Raw genomic sequence first — 24,388 nt, forward strand, 5'->3', positions numbered from 1 at the left:
ATTATATCAAACTATACCGCACGCTCCTGATGCTCGTGCTACCCTGCAAGGGGCGGGTCTATTATTACTGTTATATCTGTAGGCATCCGCCCCTTACACGATATAACAGTAATAATAGACCCGCCCCTTGCAGAGTAGCATGAGCATCGGGAGCGTGCGGCATCGTCTGCTACAATGTCATGTTAATTCCGCATGCGCGGTGTAGAGTTCACTCACAGCTCTTTATGTTCGGCAATTTTCCCCAGCTCTGTAGTCCTTCGTACTGCACAAGCGCTGCGCCTGCCCAGTGTATGGGGGTCCTCATCCGCCGGGCGGAACTTTCTCGGCAGAACAGCGGCGACATTGAACGTTTAGGAAGAACCCAGCAGGCTTGGCTGTACACAAGACGATTGATGGATAAATGATAAACTGTTACAATATTACACTGAGAAAAAAAAAAGCTGGAGGCTCTGGTTATGGCTTCCCTTAGGGCCTGATCACACGTTTTTAATCATGCCATTAGCGTGCTCCCTTCAGTGCAGCCCAGCTAAACCCCAAATTGTGCTGCTTATCCCTCCCCCCTCTATGAGCTCTACTGTACTGACTTCAGGCCGATACCAAATTCATCACGCGGCTTGTATTTATAAATTAATTTTAGTAATGATTGTTAATGAAATTATTTATTACATTATGTATTAATTATGCACGTATTTAAAAAATATGTTTAAAAAAAACCACTTTAATAAAAATGTATTAATCTATTAAAGGATTAATTATTGCCGCACTGATTGATGTCTTTACCTGCTTTAGTAGGTGACTAATTGCTTACAGTTGTTCTCCAGAACCGCTCCAACCCTTCACCTCCTGCCTAATCCAAGGCCCTCCCCCCGCCCAGGAATGCTATGACTGGTGAACCCAGAAATCTCAAATTTTCTAAACAAAGAGCCAGTTACAATAACTGGTCCTCAGGCTTTAGAGGGGAGCACACTGTGGCCAATGGGATTAGAAAACTCTCTGGCATCAGTGGAAGTATACAGTGCCTCCTCATTGGTTTTAGTTGGAGGAATAGTGCGCCATTGTTGGTATCAGCAGGAGAAATGGTGCTCTATTGTTGGTATTTAGGGGAGGAATAGTGCTCTATCATTGGTGTCTGTGGATGGAATGGTGCCTCAAGGACTAGATAAGAGCAAGCAAAGGGCCACAGTTTGCAAACCACTGGAATAGATGAAGCCTGGCACATAGTGTGCTGCCGGCATCCCACCTCCTGCAGAGGACCTGTCATTAGAAGACTTCACTGGAACCCGAAGAAAAAAAAAGATCAGCCTCACCCAATCACATTCTCTCTTTACTTTTTCCTCCTGCTCTGTGACCCAGATGAACACTTATCATGTATACAGCTGGCAAATCCACAATCACTGATAATACAGTCGAGAGCCATAGTGCCAACCTCACCCACTGACAGCGTAGATTTATATCCATCACTACTGTCTAGAGAGCAATGTTTCTCAACGCCAGTCCTCAAGTACCTCCCCCAAACAGGTCATGTTTTCAGGATTTCCCTCAGATGAAGCGGCTGTGGTAGTTTCTAAGGCAGTGAAAGTGATCAAATCACCTGTGCATAGTAATGGAAAGCTTGAAAACATGACCTGTTGAGGGATACTTGAGTTCAGAAACATTGGTCTAGAGCGGGCATCACTTAAAGCGGTGTTCCGGCCGAAATTTATCTTTTTAGCTAAAATTACCCCTATAATCCTCATGCTTAATGTAGTTATGCTACATTAAAAAGGTATGTAAAGGTAAAGGTATGCTGTAAACTAAGGTCCGTTTTGTATTTTTGCTCCATTGATTTCTTACTCTTGTAAGTCCCAGCAGCCCGTGGCCATCTCATGTGTGGGCATCTGAAGCCAGACTGTATCTCTTCCTGTATTCTATGCATGCTAGTTAGCCAGCATGCGCCTCCAGATCTCGCACATGCTCAGAGCAGAATGAGCAGTGTAATAGGTTGTAGGTCAGGTTCCCATAGCAACAGCAGTGTCAGAGGAAATTGTCGCCCCTTATTTATGGAAACCCCCCCCAGGAACCAGGAAGTTTATCTACATTCACAAAAGATTATAAATCTAGAAATATAAAAAGCTCCTGCAAAAGGTCATTACTTTTTTAAAAGATGCTAATTGTAAATAATATCCCTTGTTTCTGTGTAGATGATATATACTGTAAATATGTATAAATAATCTCTTGGTGTGTATATATATATATATATATATATATACATACATACATATACACACACACACACACACACACACGGGATATAATTTACAATTAGCATCTTTTAAAAAAGTAATTACCTTTTGCAGGAGCTGCCCCAAATTGCCCCCATCAAAACTGCACAATCATACTGCCCCCATCAAAATTGCCCCCATCATACTGCCCCATCATATTGCTCCCATCAAAACTGCACAATCATACTGCCCCCATCAAATTGCCCCCATCACACTGTCTCCATCAAAACTGCCCCCATCAAAACTGCCCCAATCAAAATTGCCCCATCATACTGCAACCATCAAAATTGCCCCCATCATACTGCCCCATCATAGTACTCTTTTATAAATGATTAGTAAAGACTGTCCCCTCCCCCGGGCTCTGTATGTAATCAGAGCTAAGATGTTCCAGCCGCCTCTCCCACCTCCCATCACTGTGTATAAGAAGCTTTGGTAACCATGGCAACAAAAGCCTGGTTACCCTTTTTAAAAATGGCGCTGGCCGCCGCCTTGCATCGCGTCATTTCCGGTTTTGAAATAACGCGATGCTACAGCCCAGCAATGCCTATTGCCTCCTGGGATTGATGACAAACATCTCCCAGGAGGCATTGCAGACTAGGAAATGAAGTGCTCGGCCACGGCCGAGAGGAGGAAATTAAGATTTCAATAAACAGTGAGTTAAAAAAAAAAAAAAAAAAAAAATGATATGACTTCAAAAAGTGGGTGGAACTCCGCTTTAAGTGCTTATCATTAAACAAATGAGACTAAATTGTAGCTTGGTGTGACAAATTGATATCTGTGATATAAACTAATCATCAATGGTCCGGTCTTTTCTGAAAAAATTATTTTAATTTACCACCACAAACAGCGATTTGTTTTTTCAAATGAATCATTTTCAAACCTGTAGAACACTTCCACATTGACATTATCTATTTACAAATGACCCTTGTCCATTTTTTTGCCCTTGCGACCTGCTAAATCTCATTTCTGGGTGTATATACTTCCAATTAGCTGAGCAGTCCTGCTTATGACTGGCATATCTGGGACCTTGTAAAAATCAGTGGGAGTAGGAGGTGGAGCATGCATAGCAATCTGCGCTAAAATGTATTTAAAAGAAAAGCATATCTTAGGGCACCATATTACAATATTTGTGCCTTTATTTATTGAGAATTACCATATCTCCCTGTAAAAACAGCCCATCAATGTCACCTGGGGCCATATTGAATGCTAATGGCTCAAAACACAAATCTAGTCCCGGAAATGCAGCAGGCCTGCTCAGCTCTGTCCCCTACACCAATGGTATTCATAGCAATGTGACACTGTTTGCAGAGGGGTAAGCACAGGCCAAGTACCAACAGCACAGCAGGCCAGCTCAACATCATTGCCAATGCTGAAGATTTAATGAGAGCCAGTCACAGCAATAAAAAAAAGATCATATTGTTACAAAAGAACCAGCAAGCTCCCAGGTATGGCTGGCCAGCCTTTATGTGCCAAATCAAATTTCTGTCTTTACTCTCCTACTTCTAGTCTTAAAGGTAAACTCCAGGCACACTGAAACATTTGCTCATAGTTTACACAAGTATTAGCTCAATGCTAGACTCAGATGCATTGTTTATAGGGTATGGTCTCAAACTGGTGGCCGTCCAGCTGTTGCGAAACTACAAGTCCCATCATGCCTCATGGGACTTGTAGTTTTGCAAAAGCTGGAGGGCCGCCAGTTTGAGACCCCTGATTTAAAGGATAATTACTATTTTAGAAAAAAAAAAAAACACTTGACCCTCATTAATGAACTTAGATGTCAGATTCAACTCTTTGCTGCTAGGAGCAGTATTGTTACTGTAATGTGATCCCACCTATAGTGAACAACTCCAGCTTGGTTGAATGAGCCCAGGAATGGCTCTTTTTATTCTATAGAGTAGAGTGATTTTTTATTTTTTTGTAAAACACCACTTATCCCTTAAAAAAAGATTCAAGTTGTTTTCTCCAAAAGCTTTTAAAGTGAGCCTATAGTAACATAATCAACACCAAAGCAAATAAAATGCTTTCATGGGATTTATTGTTTATACTGATTGTTGAACTTGTTGCATCTTAATAGTGTGTCCCTGGTAAGGTATTATAACATAGAGCTGAACTCTAAGCAGATATAATAAACCATAAATAATGCAGTTATGTATTCTTAAAAGAAAACATTAAATGTATTGAATCATTTTAAAGCGGTAGCTAAGTCCACTTTGTGCATCGTTTAAGAGATATTCACCTTGATGCAGCCAATGACGATCACAGGCGCAAACGATCTGAAGGTCCGGCAAACATTGCCGGAACTTCAGAGCTTCGTGCCGGAACCGAGGGCTCACATGCATGTGCAGGAGTGACATCATTGCGGCTCCGGCCAATCACACAGCTGGAGTGCGCAAAACCGGGGAAAGACGTCAACCCTCTCAGTGGTGACAGCGTGCCACGGGAGAGCTTCATTCTAAGGTAAATATTTCATAATCTGCTTGTATGCGATGCATACTAGCACATTATGCAATTGCCTTACAGGTTTTTTTTTTTTGTTTTTTTTAACCAGGCCTGGTTTTCAACCGCATTAAACGACAGCTAGTGGAAGTACCTGAATCTGTCTTGATATCAGCCTTCTGTAATCAGCTGCACAGCAGTACCGATAGAGGGAGAGGCAGCAGTAGGAACCAATCATGTGCTGACAGGGAATATGCTGACAGATGTTGAGAGTGGACGTAAGGCCCCTTACACACTGAAGGTGTTTTTCAGGCCCTATAGTGCTAAAAATTGGACCTATAATATGCCTGAAAAACGTCTCCCATGCCTCCCCAGTGTGAAAGCCCGAATGCTTTTACACTGGGGCACTGCGCTAGCAGGACGTTAAAAAAAAGTCCTGCAAGCAGCGTCTTTGCATAGGCCCCTGCCTATAGAAATGAATGGGCACTGCTACCAAAGCGCCTGCAAAGTGTTTAGACAGCTGTGCTTTTCGGGGACATTTAAGCCTTTTTTCAGCCGCTAGAGGGGGTTAAAAGCACCCCGTTAAAACGACGCTAAAACTAGCGGCGCTTTACCGCTAATGCGGCCTGCGGCTCAACGTGAAATGGCTCTAAGGGACGACTAAGGCAGGCCATACATGGTTCGAATCTCGAGCAGTCCCTGCTGAACTTCGAACCGTATATGGGCAGGCTGAATGTACTAAGTTGATTGATCGATCAACTTGGGTAGGATGCATACCGGGTTTTACTTGTGATTATCACTAGTGGCTACTATAGCTGCTAGAAACAATCACTGTCTTCTCCCAGCGGGGACGGTTTCCGCCGCCTTGAGAAGACAATGGCCCGGCAGAAGGATTCCCGCATCTGTGTTGATGGGGGAATCGAGGGGTACTTGAGGACTGAGGTTGCGAACCACTGGTCTACAGGTAGGGGTAGGACCAAGCACAGGGGAAAGTTGTTATTTGTGAATTAAATGTAGTTCCAATATCTCAAACGGGACATCTTATTCCAAGGCAAGAGATACAACTATCAGATGGTACAAAAAAAGTCAATCAAAATCATATAATTGATTTTGTTTTCCAAATGACTTCATTAGAGGCTTGGTTTATAGGAACCTTCTGCTCAATTGTTGAAATGTTAAACACAGCACTTAATGTGTGTGCTAGTTGTAGCTTTAATATAACACTTAGCAGACTCCAGAAAGCTTGTTTTTTTACAAAAGCTTCAGTTATTGCTAAAAGGGGTTCCAAAAGCTGTTTAAAGCTTGTAATTTTTGTGCTGAATCTGATGTTCTCACACTAGAGTCTACTATTGAATTAAAAGTAATGCCTGTGTGTATAGGACATTTGCAAGAGGATATAGTATTGTAATTTTGTACATTTACTGGTAATTTTGGGGTGAGTGGAGTTACCCTTTAAGACTGGAGAATTTTAGCGTATATCGAATACAGTATTCGATATACGCTAAAATTCTCCACTAACTAACATGTAATCTGTATCTCCTTTACTGATGGCCATCTATACAACTTTGCACCTTTCAGTGAAACAGTAGACTTCACTTTCTTCTACCCACCCAATATCATCAACCGTTGAGGACCTAAAGTGTAATTGTGGGTTGAGCCATCATCTGGATGACAATACCGACACCTCCTGATGTATGCACCCACACTAAGTTAACTTCCAGACCCTGAAAACTGAGGTTGCTTTATTAAGCTATCAGTGACCCTCACTTCCTGCTTCACCTGATTCAACTAGATGGCCTTAAGGGCCAAGAGGGCGTTGGGTAGAGCAGTAGGAGAGGTGGGCCACAGTGTGACAAGGATAACCTTGGCTGGTGATTGCCCTAATAGAGTTTAGTAGACTGCTCTGGAAAGTAGCCAAAGGCCACTGCAAGCACTCAACTTCATCTGCCTTATCATCCTTATGCTGGTTTAGTATGACAATGGAGCCCTCAGGTCTCTGTGAAAAGCAGGATATTATTTTAAATGTTAAACTATTGAAATTGTTAAATTCGGCCAATACCACCTTTACCTACTTAATTTTATTGGGAAAACAATATGCAGTACCGAATCTGGCAATCTGAAAATATATCCACCACCTCACTATGCAAGCCATTTTTAACTTAATTTTACTACCTTACATTTTCATTTCAGTCTGTAACCAGCAATACCTTCCTACAAACTGTAAATACCAGCAATACCTTCCTTACTTGCAAACATGGCAACAGTGTTCAGTTCGTACTTGGGATTCCTGGAATTTCCATCCCCCTTCTTATTTAACTGGCTTACTGGGTTTCCTAGAAGCATGCACAAAGCTTGAGGTCAAATAACAGTCGTCCACTGAAGTGCCCTGCATTAAAAGTTCTATCTGTAATCAGATTTAACAAAGTGCTGCATATCTAAAAGCAATTCAATGGTTCATATTGCTCTATTGGGACTGATCATATAATTATAGTAGTTACCCCCCCCCCCCCCCTGTCACTTTTAGCACCCCCCTGTCACTTTTAGCAGTGCATTGACATTGACGACTTCAATGTCTACAGAAAAAAAAACATAAGAAAATCCAATGGAATTATTGAAACTTATATAGCTGTAGTAGTCTTTTTACACAAGATTATTATAAAAAAAATTAGATTGGATAAGCTTTTACATTTATATCAGATGTGCAACAGTTATTGGACATTTAATATTCATAAATTGAACTGTAAATTGGTGCTTTTTTTTTCTCTCATTTATATCAATGCAGCTAATTTCTTGTAAACCAAGCCGAAGCTAGATTATTGGTTTGGGCACAAATTTCCTGCACCGAAAGCACAAAACATGCATATGGTGTAAATGAGCCATGAGCATTTTTTGGGCCATAATATTTTGTAGTTTGCCTTTAGATCTTCAACCTGTTAAAGAAATGTGTATAATAAATAGTATTATCCGTAAGCGTTCATGCCAGCAAAATGTCATTCTATAATATATTGTAATATTCTTGGTGCTAATATGAAATACTGTTGTCATAATAGGAAACCAAATATCCATAGGTCTCGTAGGCAGATGATGATCCAACTCTACTATTTTGTCACTGGTTCTTTTCGCAGCACTTCTTTACTAATAAATAGTGTCTGTTCACAACTATTTACAAAACGTTTATGTGTTGCTAATGTCATGAAGCTTTATAACCATCCATTATCCTCAAGACATCATCCAAGATGGATGGGCCAAGGTCCAGCTCCAGCCCAAACAGTGACTCAGATGGAGTGTCCACAATCTTAGAATCTGTGCAGTCTGTCTTGTCTTGAGATGCATCTTGTTCATGGGTGAACATGCTTCCAGTAATGGAAGCCTCAGAAGAGCAAGCTGAACTTGTCAAAACCCTGCTGCTCTCCTCCTGTGAGATAGAGGAGAACGTTTCTTCTTCTCTATGAAAGCGTCCCTCTCCATAGCTTATAGACATAGAACGTTGGCTGGGAGCATCATCCAGGTGGAGCCTGGGGGGTTTTGGAGGTGCCTTCTCCTTACTTTGGGTACCAGTGAAGACGGGGAGAGACACTGCATTTTTGAGAAAGGGACGGAAGCTTCCATCACTGTCATGAGAATGAAACTGTTGGTCGAGACTGGTGTCTGTGCTCTGCAAAGTCAACTTCCGGCCCAAGTTTGGAAGTAGATCATACTTTCCTTGCAAAAAGGACAATTCCCCAAACATGTCTTCTTGCCCTTCCAGTCCTATGTGAGCACTATGCCTGAAGTCTCCCAGAGGTGGGCTTATCATCTCCCTTGATAAAACATCACGTAACTTTGGCTTTTTACCCCGCTTGGGGGTTGAGGTCTTCAAATAAATTGGTGTTTTAGCTGGCATCCTGCACTTTCAAGGTTGATTGCAAATAAACTTCTTCTAAGTACCTCCACAGGAAGTGTCACCAAGGCAATTAAATGTATGTGACGGACATTGTCTTCAGTTGGATAAATATCTTGCTTTAACACTAATCTTCCTTTGAACCTGAAAGAAAAATATTCTATATTAATTTGGGAATGTCAATATACAGCGTGTATCTAATTGTAATCCTGTCACGTGTATTTTTAAAGAGGACTTTCCAGTAAATTTATGAGTTTGCATGAATACATTCTTGACTTACCACACTATACAAAAACATTTTTTCAGGAAAAACTGTACATTTTATTAATAATCAAGTGAAAGATAATCCCTCCAAAGTGAGGAAATCCCTACTTATCAATAGTATCATCCGAACTAGCGTCACCATTGAAAGATTTCCCCTCTATTCCTTTTCAAGTGACAGCTCAAAATTTTGAATTTCCTTTTACTTTCACACTCAGTGATAACAAAAAAAAGAGGACAAATTGAGAGAGTGTATCTCCTTAACAGGGGCACAGACAACAATAAAAACCTGACAGGCATTCTAAACCCTCTGCACAAAACTAAAAAAAAAAAGTTTTGCCTTTAGTTATACTTTAATGAATGAACTGCCTTAACGCTACTTGCAAGAATGTGACATTGTGAATGGGCTCTGAAAGTGGAACAGACTTTGGGGACCTCGAATGTAGCACAAATTCATATACATAGCTGCATAATAGTCCCCCTGTTTATTAATAAAGGAAATAAGCAAAAATAGTGCTTCACAGTTCCTTCCAGTTTGGACCGTCTTTCAGGTGTAATGGCATTCTAATACAATGCACTGTTGACATTCACTAACACTATGTGCCTGTGACCTCAAGAATAGAGATTTGTAAATCAAAACACCAGCACCCATTTAGAATCCATTGTAATCTTAATTAAACATATATAAAAGGTAAAAAAGACACCCATGCTGATGTGTTTCAGCTAATTCTGACCTTACTTATAGCATTAAAATGGATGGATGTTGGCTTTTTGGGTTCATGGACATATTACCAAAAGTATTGGGACGCCTGCCTTTCCACGCACATGGCATCCCAGTCTTAGTCCGTAAGGTTCAATATTGCCTTGGCCCACCCTTTACAACTATAACAGCTTAAACTCTTCTGGGAAGGCAGTCCACAAGGATTAGGAATGTGTCTATGAGAATGTTTGACCATTCCTCCAGAAGCGCATTTGTGAGGTCAGGCACTGATATGGATGAGAAGATCTGGCTTGCAGTCTCCGCTCTAATTCATCCCAAAGGCATTCTGTTGGGTTGAGGTCAGGACTCTGTACAGGCCAGTAAAGTTCCTCCACCCCAAACTCGCTCATCCAAATCTTTATGGACCTTGCTTTGTGCACTGGTGCGCAGTCATGTTGGAACAGGAAGGAGCCATCCCCAAATTGTTTCTACAAAGTTGGAAGCATGAAATTACCCAAAATGTCTTGTTATGCTAACGCCTTAACCACTTCCCGACCGGCGCACGCCGATGTACGTCGGCAGAATGGCACGGCTGGGCAAATGGACTTACAGGTACGTCCATTTGAATTCCCCACCGTGCCATTGCGTGCGCGCCGGCCGGGAGCTCTGTGAGTCGAGTCGCAGGTCCTGCGGACTCAATTGCCGCGGGGATACCCGCGATTGCCTCACGGAAAGGACAAATGGGGAGATGCTGATGTAAACAGCCTAGTGACAAGTGTCACTGATCACTGCTCCCTGCCATCGGGAGCTGTGATCAGCATAGCGACACACACAGCCCATCCCTCCTACAGTTAGAATCACTCCCCTAGGACATACTTAACCCCTCCCCGCCCCCTAGTGGTTAACCCCTTCACTGCTAATGTCATTTACACAGTAATCAGTGCATTTTTAATCGTACTGATCGCTGTATAAATGACAATGGTCCCAAAAATGTGTCAAAAATGTCCGACATGTCCGCGATCATGTCGCAGTCACAATAAAAAATCGCTGATCGCCGCCATTACTAGTAAAAAAAAAAAAATTATTAATAAAAATGCCATAAAACTATCCCCAATTTTGTAAACGCTATAACTTTTGCGCAAACCAATCAATAAACGCTTATTTACTAAAAATATGTAGAAGAATACGGTCCGCCTAAACTGAGGAAAAAAAATGTTTTTTTATATATTTTTGGGGGATATTTATTATATGTAAAAAAATATGTAAAATTATATGTAAAAAATAATGCGTTTTTTTCAAAATTGTCGCTCTTATTTTGTTTATAGCGCAAAAAATAAAAATCGCAGAGGTGATCAAATACCACCAAAAGAAAGCTCTATTTGTGGGGAAAAAAAGGATGTCAATTTTGTTTGAGAGCCACGTCGCACGACCGCGCAATTGTCAGTTAAAGCGACGCAGTGCCGAATCGCAAAAAGTGCTCTGGTCAGGAAGGGGGTAAAATCTTCCGGAGCTGAAGTGGTTAAGCGTTCCTATTACTGGAACTAAGGGGCCAAGCCCAACCCCTGAAAAACAACCCCACACCATAATCCCCCTTCTACCAAATGATTTGGACCAGTGCACAAAGCAAGGTCCATAAAAACATGGATGAGCGAGTTTGGGGTGGAGGAACTTGACTGGCCTGCACAGAGTCCTGACCTCAACCTGATAGAACACCTTTGGGATGAATTCGAACGGAGACTGCGAGCCAGGCCTTCTTATCCAACATCAGTGCCTGACCTCACAAATGCGCTTCTGGAAGAATGGTCAAACATTCCCATAGACACACTCCTAATCCCTGTGGACAGCCTTCCCAGAAGAGTTAATGCTGGTATAGCTGCAAAGGGAGGGCCAACTCAGTATTGAACCCTATGGACTAAGGCTCGGTTCACACTGGGGCGACTTGTCAGGCGACCTAGTCGCCTGACAAGTCGCCTCCCGTTCTGTGCTATGGAACCGTTCTAATTGGAGCGACGCAAGTCGCTCCGACTTAGAAAAAGGTTCCTGTATTACTTTGGGGGCGACTTGGGGCGACTTGCATAGACTTCTATGCAGAAGTCGTCTCGCAAGTCGCCCCGGCAGTCGTTTGCAGGTCGCCTCGCTGAGGCGACCTGCAAGTCGTGCCGCCCATGTGTGAACCGAGCCTAAGACTGAGATTCCAATAATGTTAATGGACGTGTAAAGGCAGGCGTCACAATACTTTTGGCAATATAGTGTACCTTTAAGGGAGTGTTGCCATGAACATTTTTTCATTGGTTTGGAGGATTTTCCCAGCCAGGTAAGCTAATTAATGTGACTGGTGTTCAACGGCTTAAAAAAGAACTTAAAGCACGCTTAACATAATTTCGCTGCACATCCCCACTGCCCTGATCTACCACCCGGCCACCTGTCCACATTTTATGTCAGTCCCAATAAAAAAAAAAAAATATATGTGACTCATTGGTTGTTAGAAGGAAATACACACTGTACATAACTTTCTGCTGTATTAAAAAAAAGCCATCAGCTTGTTCTATAGAGCTTAAAATCAAAAATCACGCTAACAGGAAATGGCATGGTGGGAAGCATAGTTTACTGAGCTTCAGAAACATCATACAGTAGGAATAATCTTTATTTAATCAGGGAGGACAGGCAAAGATAAATATAACGATGGTACACATTAATTACATGGGATCAGTATTAATAGATTTCCGGGGGAAACCAGGGCTGGCTTTTGGGATAAGCTTCCTTCCCCTTAAACAAACAGGATGGACAAGCCCTCCCAGAGCCCATCACAGAATAATTGCCTGTCACAGTCACTTTCATCCCACTTGGCCAGAACTTTCTCTTGTACTGTTGTTGATATTCTGATGAACGAATTTGCACTGATTAAAGACATACAGAACTTTGGTATGGGTATCAGTAGAGATACCAGTAGAGGCACAAGTAAATAAGGTTTTTCCCCTTCTAATGTAAAAAAAAAAAAAAAAATCTGCCACAATCCACTATTATGCAAAATATGCTTTCCAGCGGCGGCTGGTGCTCAAAAAAATTTTTTTGGGGGGGAGGCAAACAAACTGAAAAATTCTAAAAATACTTAAAAAAAAAAAAAAAAAACATCAATTGCAGCCTCACTGTGCCTATCAAATTCAGCCACTGTGCCCATCAAAAACAGCCCCTGTGCCCATCAAAAACAGCCCCACTGCCCATCAAAAACAGCCCCTCTGCCCATCAAAAACAGCCCGTTACCCTTTAAATACAGCCCCTCTGCCCATCAAATACAGCTCCTGTGCCCATCAAATACAGCCCCTGTGCCCATCAAATACAGCCCCTGTGCCCATCAAATACAGCCCCTGTGCCCATCAAATACAGCCCCTGTGCCCATCAAATACAGCCCCTGTGCCCATCACATACAGCCCCTGTGCCCATCACATACAGCCCCTGTGCCCATCACATACAGCCCCTGTGCCCATCTAATACAGCCCCTGTGCCCATCTAATACAGCCCCTGTGCCCATCTAATACAGCCCCTGTGCCCATCAAATACAGCCCCTGTGCCCATCAAATTCAGCCACTTGTGCCCAAATTCAGCCACTTGTGCCCATCAAATTCAGCCACTTGTGCCCAGTATATGCAGCCGTTCGCGGCTTAATGCGGCGCCAGGTATCAGCTCCTCTCCAAGACCGTGCACCAGCGGCGACCTCCGCTCCAGCGTGTGTCTCCTCCGCTACTCTTACTAAGAGCAAGGCATCCAATAGGGTGGCCTGACCCTTTGGCCAATCAGGAAACAGGTCTGATGCCCTGCCTCCTCATTGACAGGGAGGTAGGTTAGTGTGAAAATAGCGAAAATGAATTCGCTATCGTCACACAATTGGGTGGGATCAGGGCGCACTCTGTGCCCCCCCAAGCCTATTTTGAAGCCTATTAGAGCCTCTGGCTCTAATCAGGTGCTTCAAAAATGACCACCCCCTCCCGCCCCCGCCAAAGGAATCCATGCGTCCTGAAAGGGGACGCCGGACGCATGCACGCCAGACGTAATGCACGGGCCGCCACTGATGCTTTCAGCCATAAACTGAGTGATCTGCTGGAACTATGGAAATAAAGAATCTTTACTTAACCACTTGACCTCCGGAACATTTAACCCCCCCCCCCCCCCCCCCCCGGCTTCATGACCAGGCCATTTTTTTCTTTTTGGCACTTGCGTGGTCATGCAACGTTGTACACAAACTAAATCTATATCATTTTCACACAAATAGAGCTTGGTGGTGTTTGATCAGCACTGTTTTTTTATTTTATTTTATGCGCTATGAATGAAAAAAGACTTTGAAAACAAAAAACAAATGTTTTACTTTCTGCTGTAAAACATATCCAATAAAAAAAAAAAAAAAAAAAAAAACGAAAAAATCTATTTATTAAATTTAGGCCAAAATGTATTCTGCTACACATTTTTGGTAAAAAAAAAAAATCACAATAAGCTTATATTGATTGGTTTGCACCAAAGTTATAGCGTCTACAAACTATGGTATATATACTGGAATTTTTATTTTTTTAATACCAGTAATGACGTTGATCAGCAACTTATAGGACAGTGATAGTATGGCGTACAATCTGACACTAACTGGCACTTCGTGGGAACCAGTGACACGAATAGATTGATCAGTGCTAAAAATATACACTGTCACTGTACGAATGACACTGGCTGGGAAGGGGTTAAACATCTTGGGCAATCAAAGGGTTAAATGTGTACCCAACCAGTGTTTATGTGTGTACTGTGAGGTGCTTTTAACTAAGGGATGTGCTTTGCAGCCTTGCAGGGAAACAAAAACTGACACATCCCTGCTGACAGGACAGAGCTCTGCATTGTTTGTGTTGACAGAGCTCTGTCCTGTCTTCCTCCTCGCCAATCAGCGGGTGCCAGTGGGCAATCATTGGCCGACACCCATTGATCGGCTTGTGCTGTGACTAATCACAGCACAGCCAGCGATACGTGATCGGACACAGGAAAGACACTCTGCCGCCATACTCCTACGTGAGGTGGTCGGCAAGCGGTTAAAGCTCGATTATAACCAAAAACAAAAATTTACATACTGCAGATTATCAATCTCTAAATGTGGTGGCGGCGGCACGTTTTCTTTTTTCCTTTGTTTTTACGTGGTGATCCAGCCAGTAATACACTTCCTCTCTAAGGCAGCCTATAGATATTTAATTTTTTTTCCGTTAAACCAGCGGGTTGAACAAAAAAAAATAAAGTAAAAAAAAAAAACTCGATTTCCCTATCCACACACTTGATGTGGATAGGGGAATCCTCCCCAGCCGGGAGACTTCCCCACTGATCACCGCTGATCGAGCGGCAAAAATCCAACAGGGCAGTTGTACAGAAGTCGATTGGTAGATCAACTTCTGTACAACCACCCTGTCCAATTATGGATCAAAATTAATCTGGTCCCTGCTGAACCAGTCAAATTTCGATCCATGTATGGCCAGATTTGGGGTTAGGGTTGCCACTTTTTCATCAAGCCAAACCCGAACACTTTATCTGCGCACAGTAAATATTTTGTTTTAGTATACACTATAGGATTGTAACAGACCTGGGACACCTTTGGGCACTCCAAAGAGAATAGTAATGCGGCATACATAGTGCCCCCCTCACCCTCCTGTCAATATAATGTGTCCGGGTTTCAGGTGGACTGAAACCCGAGCACATGACTCAACACCCGGACTGTCTGGGTCAATCCCCTATTTGGGGTGGCTTCACTCTATGGAGAAGCAATGAAACCACCATTGGACAGCAGCATTGTCAATCTGGGAAAAAGTTTGTGTAGGATACACTGGCAGATTTAAGCTGGCCATACATGGATCGAAATTCACCGGTTCAAAGTATGGGCCCCCGTGGTGGTCCTATGCATTCCCTACTCTGCACCCGACCAGTCTAGGCCTCTCAAACTAACTTGATCCCATGCCCAGCCTGGGGGACCTTCCTTTCCCATCTCTTCTTTGTCTCTCCTCTTACCCTTTCTATTCCCGGGTCTCTTGCCCGCTGCTCTGTTCATTGCAGGCTGCCTGTAAGCTCAGGAATTCCCTATTGAACCCCGGCCTGAGGGTCAGTGTTAGTCTATAAATTTATATCTTATAGCATGTTTTACTTTGTATTTTGTGTGAACTTCTGTCTTATGCTTCATGCTTATATCCCCTGCGTGGGAATTTGTTATCTGGTTTCCCCTTATATGTCAAGACATTGGGGGTTATTTACAAAAGGAAAATCCACTATGCACTACAAGTGCACTGAAAGTACACTTGGAAGTGCAGTCGCTGTAAATCTGAGGGGTAGATCTGAAATGAGGGGAAGCTCTGCTGATTTTATTATCCAATCATGTGCAAGCTAAAATGCTGTTTTTTATTTTCCTTGCATGTCCCCCTCGGATCTACAGCGACTGCACTTCCAAATGCACTTGCAGTGCACTTGTAGTTGCAAAGTGAATTTGCCTTTCGTAAATAACCCCCTTTGCAAAAGAAATTCAGCCGGTTCACCAGGGATTGGCCGAATTCTGTTTGATGCATGGGCTAGCTGGTTGTACCCAAGTCAATTTATCGATGGACAACCAGCAATCAGTGCCGCCGGCTATAGCTGGCAACACTGAACATTGAACATTGTATTCTGCCAGCGTGGGAAGGTTCCATGCTGGAAGAATACAATAGCTCAGCGGGAGTGTGTCCCCTCATCCACATTGAATATGTGGATGGAGAAATCAGTTCATTTTTTTTCCATTAAACCTGCTGGTTGAACAAAAAAAAAAATATTCATGTACTGTATGTCCTGCCTTAGACTCCAGCTAACACTTTATAAGCTGTTACAGCAACATTTTTTTTTTCCCTTTTGGGATAAAGGTTTTATATAAATGACTAAAAGCTGATCATTGTAAGCACCCCTGTTAGTGGTAAATGGTTTGTCCCAACCCTCAAATTGCCATTTTTCCTATACAGCCTGGTCTGTTAATGAGGAACTAAACCCATTGATTTACCTGTTTAACAAGGCATGCCGTGAATGATAACAGTTATTTTTGCTTGTGGTCTCTAGACATCAAATGGCTGGCGTCATAGCAGAACACAGACATCCCAAGTCTCCCGCATTTGGTTGCGGGCTCACAAACACCTGCGAGCGCCGGGCAATCTCCCGGGTGGGCCTGTCACTCAGCCACAGACAGAGCAGCCCAAGCGGTCGAATGGAGTTCAACCGCGGCGGCCGCTCAGGCTGCTCCGTCTTCTGTCAGCTCTGCTGTAGTTCACAGAGAGCAGGGGAGGGGGCGGGACTGAGCTAGGAGTGCCACTGACTCTCAGACCCCACCCCGATGCAGTCTGGGTGGTCAGAAGAAAGCCGAGGCTGCAGGTGCAGGTGCAGCTAAGTATCGGGTCGGGTTTGGAGCGGCAGCGCTGAGATCCCCAGAGCGAGGATCACATGTGAGCTGGCTGGCAGGTACAGTAGGTCCTTCTCCCCAATGCAATCATGTGCAATTAAACTGGTGGAGATTGTCTGATGAGGCTGCACTGGTGGACACTAATGAAGTGGCACTGGTGGGCACTAATAGGCTGCACTGGTGGGCACTGATGGACACTAATAGTTTGCACTCACTGGTGGGCACTGATAGGCTGCACTGATGGACACTGATGATGCTGCACTAATGAGGCTGCATTTAATTGGCACTGGTGAGGCTGCATTTAATTGGCACTGATGAGGCTACATTTAATTAGGGGGGGGGGGTCCAGCGGCGGCACGCAGCATCACCTCGCTGAAATGAGTTTTTGTGGGTTGGGATGTCCTAGAACATGTGCATGGTGACTGCAGATCAAACCCAGGCTAAGATGGAAACTTCCAACTTCCTTGGCTATAAAGGATAGGCGGGTTTGGTTCCGCCTTAAAGGATCAACAGATGAAAATAAAGGAAAAAAAAAATCCTAAAAAAAAAAACAAAAAAAACAAATGCAGTCATAATTTCAAGGAGTTGATAAGCTGCTATATAACACATTTTTGTTTTGGGGTTTAAAATCACATTAATGGAGGATCTATGTCCCTTCATTGTTACTTTTAATTTGTCAAACCAATCTTCTTCAATTGTGGTCAATTGTGTGACCAGAAAGAACCAAACAATGCAATTGTACTGATACTTATGATCACAGTACAGTTTGAATTACTCATAATACAGATTGCACAACACATTAGCTTTCAGGAGCACAACAATTTCAGTACAGAGCTCCTGCTGCAGAGACCAGCCAAAAGCCCTCCACCCCAATACTCCCACTAACCCTCCCAGTGCTTCTACAGTTGATCATACACAAAGCGAATTTTGACTATTTCTCAATGAATTGGTCATATCTGCTCAGTGGTCGGCCCTGTCAGCTGCAACCCAACATCACTCAACTGAAAAATCAAAGGAGCCGGGCAGAAAATTGTTGGCTGAACAGCACCTGCATCCAACCAGTTGCACGCACTGTTTGTGTATTTTGACTGCTGGCAAGGTCGTGTAAACACAAAAACACATCCAGAACGCCGAAATTGTGGTTTGAACAGGTTCTAAGTCTTCCTGTGATCCAAATTCAACACTTCGCTTCAAACAAGGAAGAAGCACTGAGGTCAGTGTGAAACGCACGCGTCACCTCCTGGGTTCAGGCACTCTGTCTTTGTTGGCCGTCATTTGCAATACTTGGAATAAAATCGATGGAACGTACCTGTGGTGTGCAGCCGTTCTTTTCTTCCTATCAACACTTAGCTTCCCTGAGACCCTAACCCGCCCTGTAACCTTAACACTAAGGGCTCTTTCACACGGAGGATCCGTATGTCCGTTTTTCATCCCTCCGTTTTCGGATGAAAAACGGACATACATGTATCCCTATGAAGCGTCGGATGTGAGCGGTGACATGTCCGCTGACATCCGACCCACTCCGATCCGAAAAGTGTAACGGACGAAAACCCTACTTTTCCATCCGTTTTTGGATCGGATCGGGTGACGACGGACTCTACGGTCTGTCATCATCTGATCCCCCATAGGGGAGAGCGGTGCTCTGACAGGTCCATCGCTGAGCAAGCGGGTGTTCACGGGGCAGATCATCACTGATCCGCCCCGTGTGAAAGAGCCCTAACTCCCGTTTAGACACAACAACAACCCTTATAGTAACCTTAGCACTAACTCTCATACTTGAGCGGTCACCATACAATTTATTTCAACTAAAATTTCTCATAAGATTGTATCTCCATTTAACATATTCATGCATTCTATTTACTCTACCTGTAAACGCCTGGGTGCCGCCATCTTGGATGTGATGTCAGAAGCCCCAGAAGACTCAGTCAGGAGAGTATTCCCCTTACCTCCCGCCCCTCCAGCTATATAAAAGGTTATGTAGGTAGGTGAAGAGAGGGGTGGAGGAGCGATTATGCCTTATAGGTTCAATACTATCTGATCTGAAGCAGGTATTCATATCAGAAAAACAGAGAAAAGTCCTGGCTCAGTGACTCTGACTATTAAAGCAATTGAGTCAGCATGACATCCAGGCAACTATCAATTGCAAAATGAGTATTCAGCAATAGCACCCTCCATGTTTCTCTCAGGAACTCCAGACACACAGGCATGGAATGCATACTAAAGCCTGGTTCACACCTATGCAGATTGCAGTTTGCATATTTCAGGTGCATTTTGCGTTTTTTCAATACACGTTTTTGATCCATTGAAGTCTATGAAACCAAGAACCAGAAAAAAGTCCCTGGCCCTTTCCATAAAATGCACAATTGTGAACGTGACCCATAGGAAACCATGTTAAATGGATTGTAGTGTAATCTGAAAACGCACTAAAAAACTGCATAGGTGTGAACCAGGCCTTAGGCTTCATTCACATCTATGCATGTTGCTTTTGAGCATTTCTGCAGTGTTTTTTGTGATGCTTGCCACGTTTTTGAGCAGCGTTTTTACAGCGTTTTTTTTTTTTTTTTTAGACTGTATATAGTCTGAAAAAAAAAGCAAAAAACGCAAAATGTGTCAAAAACGCCGCAAAAACGCTGTAAAAACGCTGTACTTGCGTTTTTAATGCTGGTCCATTGAACTCTATTACATGTAAAACGCAAAAAATTTTGCATGAAAAAAAGTCCCTGACCCTTTCCAAAAACGCAGAGGTACAAAAATGCATTGATGTAAACATGTTCTATAGGAACCCATGTTAAAAAATTCCCATGCATTTCTGCAAAATGAATCAAAAAACGCGTTAGTGTGAATGGAGCCTTACAGCTGTTTTACCTGCCAATAAATGTCTATTCCTGTCCACCCAGTCCTGATATTTACACAGCTCTACCACACAACAAAGCCCTGTCGGGTAGGGGAGAAGACCTGATCCTTTTCTGCTGCAGTTTCACTTTCGCTTACAGGTCTCCTTCCCACCCCAACACTGTGACTGTGAAAGAAGAAGCAGCACAGAGATAAGCTCATCTCTCTTTCACTTTGCTCCTTTCCCCCTCTTAGCACGCTCCTTCCACACTGCAGCACACCTGATTGACTCCTTGTGATGCTTCAGGAGCTATAAGAGGCCCAATTCAGGTACTTACAGTGCTACATTTAGGAAAAATACATTTAATGATGTATAAATCATCACAGTGCTGTATTAACTTGTGCCTTTATATCCGCATAGTGTTCAGCTTAGGATTTGAGGAATACATAATTACTTAGAAGCAAGGTCATGTTATAGATTAATAAATATGGATCAGTTACCTGGCCAGACTCTGCAAAGACAGAAGGGGCAATTAGATGCACAGAGCTTTGTGAAGAGATGAAAATATCACCGACTCCAGGGACAGGGGTGATGAGGACAGCCGTACCATTCTTTCCCGGATCCCCCTTCTTATATCAGACATGGCTGCTCCCAGCAGATGGCTGCAGAGCTGATCTCATAGATTATATCAGATAGCACTAACCTCCCAGATGCCTCCTTCCATTAATGAGAAGCCGGGATACATTTCAGGCCATATTTGTGCCTGAAGCTCTTTAAATGCATTTGTCCAGGTGGTCATGTATAGTGAGTTATCTAATTATCTCATCTGCTGCAACCTCACATTTCCTCTGACATAAAATAAAAATGCAGCCGTGCTAACGATGATCTCCTGAGCTGCACCTCCGAGCTCTGATCCTATTACAGGCTTCACCTTCTCCCTCCTTCTCTAACCTAGCTCCAAAATGGCTTCCCTTTAGCTTCCCAAACCTCCCAATATAAATGATATAGAGAAAGTGTTCCTTTATTAAGAGTGCTGCTGCCCATGATACCACACTCCATCATATTTCTGAAATCCGCTAGAAAATCAAAGCAAACTTCTCAATAGAGATGAACTTTGACATCTTCCAAACTCTAGCTGTCCTCCGAACTTGTACTCTTTTTTTTTTTTTTTTTTTTTTACTCCAGTGATCTGCAGGTCAGGTCATTTCCACCACGGTCCACCTCTTAGTTTACATGAGCTGCGGGGCAGAACTGACCCAGCTCACTGTAAAAAAATAAAAGCGCAAGTTCGGAGTTTGGCTAGAGATGAGTTTGGAGGACACCTGAGCTCATCTCATCTACTCAATTATTAACTATAGTCAACATCTTTTTTTTTTAACATTAGGCTTTCTTAACCAGGGTTCTGTGCCACCCTAAGGTTCCTTAAGAAGTTGCCAGGGGTTCATTGAGCTGTGAGCAATGGCAGATTAATCTCACATCTAAAATGACCATACATATAAAGGGGCATTTCCAATGTAGGGGTCACTTCTACACTGATTACCAATGTAAAGGGGATTTTCTCAACGAACCTTCAATGTGAGGAGCCATCATTGACCACCAATGCAAGTATAACCACAAAAAAGGTGCAAATAATCAATAAACAGTGCTGCGCTATAAAAAAAAAAATCAATAATGATAACATAGTATTATTATGATTACCATTTATTGATTGCCATTTTTAGTTACACTTTTATCATTATTGATGTCTTCTTTGCACCTTTTAAGTGAAGTGAGAACACTTGTTATTGATAGCAGCTATTATTAATTATTCAAAAAAAATTTGCACCACTTTATTTCACGAGATTGCGCAGATTGATATTCACCTTATAACCGCAAAATATACCAAATTATATCAGACTTTATTGGTACAAGAGGGGACAGAAGCATGTAAATATATACAAAACTTTTATTTCAAAATTAAAATCACAATAAAATTATAGGGGACTGTAACTTCTTCAAAGCAATGTTTGCCGTATATACTAGTATTTACAATATCTTTGCCAAACACATCCCAATGTAAGTAGGCACTTTTCTACCGACAACTAGTGTAAGGGGACACTAACATTTTCATAGTCTGTGTTACATTTCTAGCCATTATTATTTATTATTTATTTCATATAATTGAAAAGAGGAGGGTAGCGTTCTAAAGTATTCTGCTCTGGGTGTCAGATACTCTAGTTATGACATTTTTTTTATATTTAACTTACTTTTAACAACTTACTGAAAATCGCAATAAGCATATATTGATTGGTTTGTGCAAAAGTTATAGCGCCTACAAAATAGTGGATAGATTTATGGCATTTTTATTTTTATTTTACTAGTAATGGCGGTGATCTGCGATTTAAATCGTGACTTTGACATTGCGGCGGACATATCGGACACTTTTGACACTATTTTGGGACCATTCACATTTACACAGCGATCAGTGCTATAAAAATGCACTGATTACTGTATAAATGTCACTGGCAGGGAAGGAGTTAACACTAGGGGCGATCAAGGGGTTAAATGTGTTACCTAGGGAGTGACTCTAACTGTGGGGGGAGGGGACTGACTTGGGGAGGAGACCAATCCTTGTCCCTATATACAAGGAACACACGATCAGTCTCCTCTCCCCTGACAGGACGTGGATCTGTGTGTTTACACACACAGATCCACGGTCCTGCTCTGTAACGAGCGATCGCGAGTGCCCGGCGCCCCCAATACCACTGGGAAGCCGAGGACGTCATATGACGCCCGCCCAGGATGGGAGATCCCATCTGCGGACGTCATATGTCTATGGGCGGGTAGGGAAGTGGTTAAGATAAAAAACCTCCTGTGTGTAGCAGCCTCCCCAACACCTCCTAATTACTTACCTTAGCCCCATTTCTCCCCAGCGATGTCCACGGGTGTCTTAGCCATCCAGGACTCTCCTCCTGATTGGCTGAGGCACAGCAGTGGCGCCATTAGCTATCACGGTTGTCAATCAAAGTCGGTTAGCTAATCAGAATAGAAAGGGGCGGGGCTCTGTGTCTAAATGGACACAGGAAGCTGTGACTCGGCTCGGGTGCCCAATAGCAAGTTGCTTACTGTGGGGACACTTGACAGGAGGGAGGGGCCAGGATCAGGGAAGAGGGACCCAAGAAGAGAAGGATCTAGGCTGCTCTGTGTAAAACCAACTGTACAGTGGAGGTAAGTATAACGCGTTTGTTATTTTTTTTTTAAACATGACTTTACAATCACTTTAATTGCTGATTTATAGATTATTGGGTAAAGAACAATTCAACCATACAGAACTCAATTTTAAACTGCTAGTGATCATGTTGTTTAGTGAACTGTGGTTGACCTATTTCTCTATTTCTCTATTTGCTTATTTATGTGCATACTGCCTTTTATCTAAACCCGTTACAATACAATAAGTTAATTTACCATTAGCCAGTCTGGTGTTTATTTTCTGGTACTGAATCACAGCTGGGAGAAATGTATCCATACTGGTGTTCCTATAAGGGTTTGCAGCAAATTTCGTTCAACCTAATGTGTCAGAGGGGTCTACGTTGTTCACAGAGTTGCGGCAAAAGAACAGAGAACCCAATCTACCAAGCAGCTCCTGCTGGGATAGCGCTACACTAGTGCCAATGTAGCCTAAACGTTAGAGTAAAGCAAAACTGGACTCTCCTATCATTTACAATCAAGGAAGCTGCCATCTAAGCCTCTATTTGATCTGCAGTAGCTGTGGTTCTGTACATACAATGAGTTATGACATTAGCCACTTGATGGTTTGACAGTTCAGTTGAAAGCACAAGCACTTGTGACAGTTATCATTCACAGCATGCCTTGAATATAACTGTTTTGGGAAACCCGTTACATTGATGGTTTTAGTTCTACTTGAAGGATTACGTTTCTGTTAAAGTTAAGGGTTAGGCTTAGGTGTCAAGAAAAACCATAATCTATGGTGGAAAAACTTCCATACCCAAAACAGCACAAATAATTCTAAGACAACAACAAATAGGTTGATATTGCTATGAAAAGAAAGTCAGGGTTTCAACCCTCTAGCATCCACCCAAAACCAAGAAATTAATTGTAGGTGTAAAGACCTTTTGATCTCTTGGGCTGAATGAATGAGCTGCACTTCCACCTGACTGAGGTGTCACACGCTTGTCTGGCCGCACCTAAAATGAGATGGTGGATTATACCTGGTAGAGGTCACAGCCGGAATACTATTCATGTCAACAACGTATGTACTGTATATATAGACAGAGGAGATTAGTCACTTTGCAGTCTCAGCAGATTCTACAGCCAGAAATAAACCATGACTGTGCAATGAGAGTCCTTACTATATATCCATACATTTATTCCAGTGCTCACTCAGCTGTGTCATCATTTTGCTCACATACAATACTTAGAAATATCAGAAAATGACTGTATCTTAGGTATAACTTAACTTTGACATCACATTCCTGCAATCACACACACACACACACATATATATATATATATATATATATATATATATATATATATATATATATATATATATATATATATATATATATATATATATATATATATATATATATAT

The 24,388-nt window shown here is 42.5% G+C and overlaps 1 protein-coding gene across 5 annotated transcripts in view; it reads right to left on the bottom strand.

Annotated features, from left to right (window-relative positions):
- Positions 1-7,204: 7,204 nt before the first annotated feature.
- Positions 7,205-24,388, bottom strand: part of LOC141107930 (cdc42 effector protein 2-like) — a 46,200-nt gene continuing 29,016 nt past the window's right edge. For 4 of the 5 annotated variants that reach the window (XM_073598997.1, XM_073599000.1, XM_073598998.1 and 1 more), the window contains one exon: positions 7,205-8,721. In XM_073598997.1, coding sequence (XP_073455098.1) covers positions 7,888-8,580 — 693 coding nt within the window. In that variant the 5' untranslated portion in view covers positions 8,581-8,721 and the 3' untranslated portion in view covers positions 7,205-7,887. Of the gene's footprint in view, positions 8,722-20,294; positions 21,300-24,388 lie in introns of those variants that run through there. The other variant, XM_073599001.1, reaches the window with a different exon arrangement.

Source organism: Aquarana catesbeiana, linkage group LG09, assembly GCF_042186555.1.
Source record: "Aquarana catesbeiana isolate 2022-GZ linkage group LG09, ASM4218655v1, whole genome shotgun sequence".
In the NCBI taxonomy this organism is placed as follows: Eukaryota; Metazoa; Chordata; class Amphibia; order Anura; family Ranidae; genus Aquarana; species Aquarana catesbeiana.